Source organism: Sinocyclocheilus grahami, unplaced genomic scaffold (assembly GCF_001515645.1).
Source record: "Sinocyclocheilus grahami isolate Dianchi unplaced genomic scaffold, SAMN03320097.WGS_v1.1 scaffold1695.1, whole genome shotgun sequence".
NCBI lineage: Eukaryota > Metazoa > Chordata > Actinopteri > Cypriniformes > Cyprinidae > Sinocyclocheilus > Sinocyclocheilus grahami.
The window spans coordinates 137,576-147,598 of record NW_015506874.1 but is presented as its reverse complement, the minus strand read 5'-3'; the positions used below and the strand labels follow the sequence as shown (position 1 = coordinate 147,598).

General features: G+C 34.7%; 1 protein-coding gene across 1 annotated transcript; it reads left to right on the top strand.

Moving 5' to 3' along the window:
* Nucleotides 1–1,047: 1,047 nt before the first annotated feature.
* Nucleotides 1,048–8,783, top strand: LOC107572092 (egl nine homolog 2-like). The gene is made up of 5 exons (XM_016258507.1): nucleotides 1,048–1,178; nucleotides 1,369–1,488; nucleotides 1,582–1,718; nucleotides 5,560–5,627; nucleotides 7,572–8,783. Exons 1-5 carry the CDS (start codon nucleotides 1,137–1,139, stop codon nucleotides 7,622–7,624), a joined length of 420 nt encoding a protein of 139 aa, XP_016113993.1. The 5' UTR covers nucleotides 1,048–1,136; the 3' UTR covers nucleotides 7,625–8,783.
* The last annotated feature ends 1,240 nt before the right edge of the window (nucleotides 8,784–10,023 follow it).

Below are 10,023 nucleotides of genomic sequence, written 5' to 3'. Positions count from 1 at the left end.
TTTACTCAAATTAAATGAAGTGACTCTCAGTGCAGATTAGGAGATGTTGTTCATGTATTTATGTTCTCATTTAGTGACATTTAACGACAGACGCTGAAGTCACCGCGAGCGTCACAAGCGCTTCAGTGTGTGTGTAGTAAACAAAATCACGCGTCTGTGCCATTCATTTACACAGAGACACGCAGAACATGCAGGATTTATATTTAAATAGTCTTTTTTGAGGCTTAATATTTGAAAAGTTTATTTGCAAAAACCGATAAACGCCACTTTCAAAAAAATGCTCGATCTGAACCCTAAACACGTTTTGTCAAAAAAGCCAGTTTTGTCCACTTTCAAGGCATCCCAAGTTCACGTTTTACTGCAAAAGCAGACAAGCGCCCCTGTTGTTTTTGAACAGAAGCCGATAAGTCCATTTTAGCGAATCAGCGTGCTGTATTCAGGTCTAGTGACAAGGCTACTTTCACTTTGAAAAGACGTGCTAGCTGAGAGGAGTTTCGTTAAAGACGTTACAATGGTGAGCGAAAAGCTCCATGTATTGCGTGTAATCACATCCATACAGTTTATGATCACAACAACAACGTTTGTCAGGCATCTACATTGTCATCTGAGGAGATTACAAAGATTAAACGAGTGTTTTTTAAAACTCTAAAACATGAAATGTGGAGTTATCTGCTTTTGCCAAAAAACGACTGTTGGAGTTGTCTGCTTTTGCTATAAAACAAACTTTTAATATGTAAAAAAACATACTTTCAATTAACTTTAATTTTGTAAATTACCTATACTTGTTTAAGTTATTATTACTTAATCTAAACAACCCAACTGCAGTTTGATTGATATTAATTGTAATGCGCAATAAAAAAACGTGATTTCTGAAAAAAAACAAAAATGGAGTTATCGATTTTTGCAAATGCAAAAAAACGATAAACTCTTCATTTACAGATACTAGTCCATATCGCAATTTGATTTAAGTGTAATGACTTACTACGTGAAATTCCGCTTTATACAGTAAATTCCGTTTTTATGACTGGATTCTGCGATTCCATTCGCGTTTTCCGCATTGCGGAAATCATAGGGCCCTAATCATTCTGACACCAAAGTGAGTGGTAGATTTCTTAAAGGGCCAGAAGACTAAAATAATGAAGCTAGTGTTGTCAAACAGTCCTGAACTTCGGTACCAGGTCGATACTTAAATTTACTATACTTAAAACCTTTTTGCTTAGTTTAAAACCCTTGTTTTGGTACAGTTATTACTTTAAATGTGAGTAGGTGTTCCTGTAGTGTTTAGCAATGTCACAAAATGTCTTTATTTAATTGTTAATCATCCTAAAACCTTATGTTTCTTTAACCCCCTTTCTTCTGTACGATCAGGCCATGGTTGCGTGTTACCCTGGAAACGGAACAGGATACGTGCGACATGTGGACAATCCTAACGGCGACGGACGCTGCATAACCTGCATCTACTATCTGAACAAGAACTGGGATGCGAAGGTATGCTGTGGCCCTGCGTTTACTCTTACTGTTACCTGATTAGTCAGGAGGGGAGTCTTCTCTGATCCATTTCTGCTATTTGGTTTTGATCAGGTTCATGGAGGTTTATTGCAGATCTTCCCCGAGGGTCGTAATGTTGTAGCCAACATCGAGCCTCTGTTTGACCGTCTGCTCATTTTCTGGTCAGATCGCCGGAACCCACATGAGGTGAAACCAGCTTTGGCCACTCGGTGAGTACCCACACTGTTCACAGTTACACAGTCACTCACAAAGAGCCAAATGCAATTTATACGTACAACGTATTCTTAATCAAGTATTATTTATGCACTATATTTATTAATACATTTTATATTTAAATATATTAAATATATGTATTAATATTATGAACGAATAAAAGAATGAACTTTTATTTAATATATTTCCAGTTTTCATTAAAATTTTAGTCTGTTTTAGTAATTTTGTAATGTGCTTGTATTTTGGGGGGTATTTTAAATAGGTTTATTTAATTATTTTGTCTTCAGTTTTAATATTTGTAGTACTTAAACTTTTTTAGTTAGTTGCCATTTTTTATAATTTAAGTTTTATTTATTTATTTTACAATTTCAAAAAGATTAAGAATGGGTTTAGTTTTAGTTAACAATAACAGCACTGGTACAATGTCTTGAACAGACCTCTTCTGTGATTATCATATGTTTAATTTATGAATTAAAATTAATATTTTTAGGGAATTAAGTAAAAAATGTCAGGGTGGTGCAACTGTCTTTCTGTCTATCTATATCCATCTACATTTTAATATTTCTATGTAGTTTAATTTATTTTTATTTCAGTTTTATTTTTTAGTAATTTTAGTACTTTAGTACTAGTTTTGTTTTTCAGTTAGTTGCCAATTTTCATTTACGTTTTAAGTTTTTCATCTAATATTTATATATAAAAATGACAAATAATGGTTTTCGTTTTAGTTAATGATAACACTGGTACAATGACTTGAACACACCTCTTCTGTGATTACCATATTTTTATTTATTTATGAATTAAAATTCATATTTTGAGGGATTAAGTAAAACATTTCAGGGTGGTACAACTGTCTTTCTGCCTATCTATATCCATCTATATGTTATTATTTCTATTTAGTTTAATTTATTTTTATTTCAGTTTTAGTAAGTACTTTAGTACTTTTTTCAGTTAGTTGCCAATCATTTAAGTTTCAAGTTTTTCATCTAATAGTTATACTTAAAATGATTAATAATAGTGACAGATGGTGTCATTTGAATAATCAAACAGATGGTGAACACTAATAACTGAAATGATTATATGTTGCGATTAAACTTTGCAATTGCGATTAAGCAAAATGTGTTAGTTGTATATGTTGTTCCAGAGTTAGCATCATCTGAGGTCTTCTGGGGTGTTGGCATCATCTCCTCTCAGGTGTTCAGTCATCTCAGATCTTCGTAAGGGTTGAATCCAGACTGAAGCTTGTGTAATTCCTAGTTGGATGTGTAATTAAAGTCCCGTGGCAGAAACAGAGAAGCAGATAGAGATTAAATTAGCATAGCTTCTGTTCCAACCAAGCAAAGATTATGTGTTCAACCCAAGCAAAAGAATGAAAATGTGCATTGTATCAGATATACTGTAGCTGAAGTACAAAGTTACGAGAGACATTATGTGAATGCTTGGCTAAAAAGATGTGTCTTTAATCTAGATTTAAACAGAGAGAGTGTGTCTGAACCCCCGAACGTTATCAGGAAGGCTATTCCAGAGTTTGGGAGCCAAATGCGAAAAAGCTCTACCTCCTTTAGTGGACTTTGCTATCCTAGGTACTACCAAGAGTCCAGAGTTTTGTGACTTTAGGGAGCGTGATGGATTGTAGCGTGGTAAAAGACTAGTTAGGTACACAGGAGCTAAACCATTAAGGGCCTTATAAGTAAGTAGTTATATTTTGTAACTGGTGCGGAACTTAATAGGTAGCCAGTGCAGAGACTGTAAAATTGGGGTAATATGATCATATTTCCTTGACCTGGTTAGGACTCTAGCTGCTGCATTTTGGACTACCATTAGCTTGTTTATTGAGGATGCAGGACAACCACCTAGCAGTGCATTACAATAGTCCAGTCTAGATGTCTTGAATGCATGAACTTTTCTGCATCAGAAACAGGTAACATGTTCCATAGCTTGGCAATGTTTCTAAGATGATACAATTTTGGTTTTGTAACATGAGAAATATGATTTTCAAAACAAGTTGCTGCCTAATATAACTACCAAATTTTTGACTGTAGAAGAAGTAACAGTACATCCGTCTATTTGCAAATTGTAATCCAAGAGATTATGTGTACTGTTTTTTGGACCCATAAGTAATATCTCTGTCTTATCTGAATTTAATAGGAGAAAATTATTGGTCATCCAATCTTTACATTTTTAACACTCTCTTAGCTTAGATAATATAGAAGTTTCATCTGGTCTTGTAGAAATATATAGCTGAGTATCATCAGCATAACAATGGAAACTAATCCTGTATTTTCTAATAATATTACCAAGGGGCAACATGCATATTGAAAATAGCAGAGGACCTAGGACAGATCCTTGCGGCACTCCATACTTTACTGCCGATAATCGAGATGATTCCCCATTTAAATAGACAAAGTGATAACAATCGGACAGGTAGGATCTAAACCATCTTAAAGCTTGCCCTTGAATACCTGTATAGTTTTGCATTCGATCTATGAGTATGTCATGATCTATAGTGTCAAAATGCAGCACTAAGATCAAGTAAAACTAGCAATGAGATGCAGCCTTGGTCTGATGCAAGAAGCAAGTCATTTGTAATTTTAACAAGTGCAGTTTCTGTGCTATGATGGGGCCTGAAACCTGACTGAAATTCTTCATAGATATAATTTTTATGCAGGAAGGAGCACAATTGAGCAGACACAACTTTTTCAAAACTTTTAGACATAAACAGAAGATTTGAAATGGGTCTGTAATTTGCCATTTCACTAGGATCTAGTTGTGGTTTCTTAATAAGAGGCTTAATAACCGCCAGCTTGAATGGTTTTGGGACGTGACCTAGAGATAACAACGAGTTAATAATATTGAGAAGTGGTTCTTCTGCTACAGGTACAGTAACAACTCTTTACGTAATTTAGTGGGTACAGGATCTAATAAACATGTTGTTGGCTTAGATGCAGTGATACGTTTATTTAGCTCTTCTTGTCCTGTAGTTGTAAAGCACTGCAGTTTTTCTTTGGGTGTGACGAATGGAACTGTATTACAAGCATTCTGTCAGATCTCAGTCATGTGGTGTGACCAAATGCAGAAACTTGTAGAAAAACCAGAAAACAGAAAAATTACATCATAGAGAGGACCCATGACTGTGTGTCCAGGTCAATAAGTCATATAAATTATCAGCTAATTTGACCTTTTTATGAAAGGGAAAAGTTATTTTAGGCTGTAAAATGTCATGTGGTAGAAACCGCAGTCCTACAGTTCTCGCAACCTCTCATCTCATGGACTGTGATCTATCCAAACACACACACACACGTGCACTCGTCTGACCTCGTCCACCGCCATTGTTCTCACACCGCTACAAACACTACATTTTGATTTGATCCTGCTCTTTAACCACCGCACCTGCAGCTGCTCTTCCTCAGGAAGACGCTCTGTGTTTAAATGAGTTTGATGAAACAAATTAAACGCTGTATTTTTAGCCCATCCTTTTCTAGTAAAACAATCAAAAGAAGCTCTTGCCGTTTACGTTTTAAATTACATTCTACATTTAGGATGAGGGTCATGGTGTATCAGCCCCCATCGCAGCTGGGGGGCGAGGTGGGACGCAGGAAGTACGTGCTTCCTGCTTGCAAGTGGCCGCCGCTTCAGTTTGTGCGCTCGTGCCGGTAGGAGAGAGCCAGGAATAAACAAACTAGTCACTTTACTAGCGTTAACCCTTTCTGTACTTTATCCTAACAATGATCCACATGATTCAGACTCCATATCACAGTTCCTAAACCTCTGCCTTGAGTTAATCAGATCAATACACGGTCATCAGAGTGTCTGATTGAATTAATTTTTCGCTTCCCACAGCTACGCCATCACTGTTTGGTACTTTGATGCAAAAGAGCGTGCTGAAGCGAAGGAGAAGTACATACTGGGTGAGTTTCGTACCTCTTAAAAGAAACTTGTTCTCACTACATGTTTTCATTTTGACTTAAGAGTTCAGTGTGTTTGGTTGGTGGGAACACAGATAGACATTGTAATATTTCAAAATATTTCAAAATGTTACTGTTTTTGCTGTATTTTGGATCAAATAAATGCAGGCTTGGTGAGCAGAAGAAAATTCTTTAAGAAAACATTAAAAATCCTACTATTCAAAAACACTTGACTGACGGTATTTATTTATTTTGATTTTTTCAAAAGTAACAGTAAATACATTAATAATGCTGCCAGAGATTTCTATTTTAAAATAAATACTGCTCTTTTGAACTTTCTATTAATCAAAGAAACCAGAAAAAAATTATGTATCACAGTTTACACAAAAATATTAAGCAACACAACTTCAGCATTGATTAAAAAACCAAAAAAGGTTTGTAGTGGCTGAAAATTCAGCTTTGCCATCAAAGGAATAAATTACATTTTAAATTTGTTTTTGTTATTTAAGTTATTTTAATTCAGAACAATAATTAAATAATACATACAGACTTGGTGAACATAAGGGGCTTCCTTCAAAAACATAAAAAAATCTTTCCGACTACAAACTTTTGAATGGTAGTGTGTACAAAAAACATAATTGATATAAATAAGTATGCAGTTTTGAGTTAAGGTATATTCAGCTGCATTTTACTTCATATGCTAGATAACCATAACCTATTTTTTAGGGCTGGGTAAAAAATATCGATATTTCGATATTAATCGATTCACATTTTTACGGAACGATATCGATTCTTAAATCCCGAGAATCGATTAGTCTAGTCTGTTTTCAGTTAATGGGCGGAACGTTGAAGGGCACTTCCCACCCAATATATCGCAATAAGTATTGTGCTTTGGTGCTTTTAATATGAAACAAAGTCTCCGATTTCAAATTCTGTCCGTTGTATTGCAGTATTCAAACAATAAATGCTGTTTTGGCGCTGCTTAATGTGGAGTGACAGATTGCTGTAGCGCCTCAATTCAACAGACGCGGCAGCACGAGGTGCACGTGAGAATAAATCCATCAAGATTTTATGACAGACACCATTATGTTTATAAAAAAAAAACTAATTGAAGTAAAAATATTGTGTAATTGTAACTTTATTTTAAAAACTTCATTAAGTGTAATTTTAACAAATCAGTCCATTTTAACCTTCAATATTATAGTATTGTAGTACCAACTGACTCTCATGTACAGTATATTTTACAGCATTACAAAATTTGGCATGTACCTGATATATATCTAAAATAATCGAAATAGTAATCGAATTGAATCGCAAGCTTGTGAATGAGAATCTAATCGAATCGTGAAATTTGTGTCAAAACCCAGCCCTACTATTTTTAATAATCTAATACAAAAAAGATACATAATAAAATTATTTTCTTTTTTTTTTATGTGTAGCTTGATGAACACAAACCAAAAAATATGATCATTCATAACAAATGAATGACAGGTCTGTGCAAAGCTGCTTCACATTAGGAACAATTTATAAACAAAAGATCCAAAATACGTCTGACTGGATGAGCCACAATTAAAGCTGTAAAAATGTAAATTCTTAATGCTGTAAACTTTAATATTTAAAATGGTAAAGGTTAGTAACAGCATTTAAATAGTTACATTCTAGATAGTTTTATAATAACTTTAATGTAACTATGTTTTTTATGCCAATTTGTTTTTGAAAACCATAAACACATAAAGTTGACTGTCATTAAACGTCTTTTCTGATGGATTTATTCAAACATTTCTGCTTCTGCCTATGTTAGTGTTAAAATTCCTTTATACTGAGTAAATTTTGAAAGCTGGTTCTCAGCCTGTCAAAGTCTTGCTTTATTTGTCTGCTAAATACTGAACACTTTAATTTGCCTGCTGTTCATCATTAAATATCTTCTCTTTCTCTGTCTTTTAACAGCTACAGGACAGAAAGGAGTTAAAGTGCCCGTCACACAAAGCAGCAAGACCTGAATCTCAGTCATTCGAGTGAACACTCAAGTGTGTCCTGTTTATGTGTGTGGCAGCCCGTGCCGCCGCGCGATTGGCTGTTTTCAAGAGAAGATGCAAGAAACCCAACAATCACAGCTCTTTCTGTGGCCTCAAACATCCAACAAGAAGTTTGATTTGATTGGGTGGGACTGTCTGTAAATTTGATTGGGACTGTCTGTAAATGAACACCATAAACAAACTTGATGGTCACAGCTCTGAAAGGCTGGCAGGATTGGCCGATTTTCCTCAACTCTTGCTTTTCACAACACTACACCTCTGTGTGTAAGTGGGTAGATGAGATTTTCCAGTGGCCTTTGTCATATCCTATTTAGCCCCACGAATGTGTAACCAGCTTAACACTGAGATCTGACTTAAGCGAACGCTCAACTAAATCATGAAAACTGACATAAAATAAGCAACCATCACATTATACATGACTGCTTCGGTGGACACAATCCCTTACGATTGAGCCTGAACAGCGCCCTCTGATGGCGTCAGTTTTCACGCAATCCTTTGTTCACGGAAATCCAGTAGCACCACAAAAATTTTCGCAATAAGCAATTTTGCTTGCAACGGTTTGCTGCAAACTTTAGGGCCGTTCATTTAGAATGTATTTTTGCAGTCCGTCTTCGCTATTTTTTTAAGTGTTGTCCTCGCCATTGCTTCATATTTCAGTGTATTTTCAGAGATTCGCTCCACGTGAGCTGCGTTTTTAAGATGCATCCAAACTGTGTCCCGTGTGAATGGCCGTGACCTCAATTTGTAATACTTTGCTGGGACTGTACATTGAGATGCAACAAAAATAAAATTCTGGCCGATAATGAAAAGCGTTAATTGTTGTCTAATTATAATCGTACGTTATAACCGATAACCGATAAATGGATATAAATATTAAAATTCTATACTATTTTGTAATAATACATTAAAAATAAAACGCTAAAAACTGAATTTAGTCATTTGAAATGCTATAAGTGAATTTTAGGTGTCACAACATTCATAATGTACAGTATGACAAATGATTAAATTTAACAGTGATATCAAATTATTAGTATTGTTACAGAAGTTTAAGTGTTTAAGAAAATTAAATGTAAAAATGCAGAAAATGAGCTGCACAAATAAATATCCAGTATTGATTAATAAATTTAAAAAATCAGTATCGGCCAATACCTAATTTGGAACCGATATATTGTACATCCCTAACTGTAACTGAAGGTCTAAATTAAAGATTTATATATTTGAATTGCATATAAAATGTCCATTTATTTGGATTACAATTTTAACTTAATTTGGGATGCACATTTGTCAGTCGTACATAAAAGAATCATAAGTTGTAATAGCACGAATAAACTGACAGTTTTAAAGACATAATAACCAGGTTTATATATTTATCATCAATAAATCCAATTTCTTTTAGTCTCATACATTTGAACTAACTGAATTATTGCTTGTTCCAAAAGTAGCCATATTTTAACCTTATTAACCATACATTTTAACTGAATAAATGTAATAGGTTTTGCAATAAACAATTTGAATAAATGCATTTTAATAATATATTATTTAAATAAAATCAAATAGATGCAAATAATTAATAATAAACCATGCAATGATTTTTTGTTTCTCTTTATGTTTATGAATCTCTGACAAATATGCATCACATTACGTTTATTAGTTTAAGTTAAAACTCTGTAAACTAAACAAATGGAAATTTTAATGCACATAAAATACATAAATCCTACATTTAAGCCTTAAGATTTTGCAGCATCGCCTCACCACGGCAATCCATTCATCTGAATTAGGAGAAAATGCTTAATCTCTGGATAGAAACCCGATTTTAATGACCTCCATCATCATTTGATGAAATACTGCCTTTCAAATCCCTTTTAAATAAAATCCAGTTTACCTGCTTTCCATAGATGGCAATAAATGGCTACGATAAGTGCGCCGACCACATGCTACAGTCAATCTGGCACATTCTGTAGAAAGAAGCTATGTTTGCCCAGAAAATAATAACAAGGACTTACTTTGAATGTGCATGGCACAATGTCCAACCAGCTCATGTAGGACCTGAATTAACTGGATTCTCTGCGCAGCGGTGAAATCTGCTAGCTGTGTGCTAAAGTGATTTCACTCCAAATAATAATTTCAAATGTGCAATCCGCAGAATGTATGCTCTGTAACAAAATGTCAAAACAGGGTGTCTGTGACCTTTTGAAATACTGCTGCATGCTATCTTGGCTTTAAAGGGTCTTTCTACAGAGATGTACTTACCTGAGAGCTGACAATCTTTTTCCTGCCTCAGAGAGGCGCTGTACAGCAGAAGAGATCAGTAATGAGGCTCTCCAACACACAACAGCCTCATTCTATCAGGTGTCCACACATGC

Bases quoted from the DNA above. Each gene is read 5' to 3' on its own strand.
- LOC107572092 (XM_016258507.1), top strand. From the start codon at position 1,137: ATGAAGCTAGTGTTGTCAAACAGTCCTGAACTTCGGTACCAG. The intron at 1,489-1,581 runs GTATGCTGTGGC...GGTTTTGATCAG, and splicing joins ACAAGAACTGGGATGCGAAG to GTTCATGGAGGTTTATTGCA. The intron at 1,719-5,559 runs GTGAGTACCCAC...CGCTTCCCACAG, and splicing joins AAACCAGCTTTGGCCACTCG to CTACGCCATCACTGTTTGGT.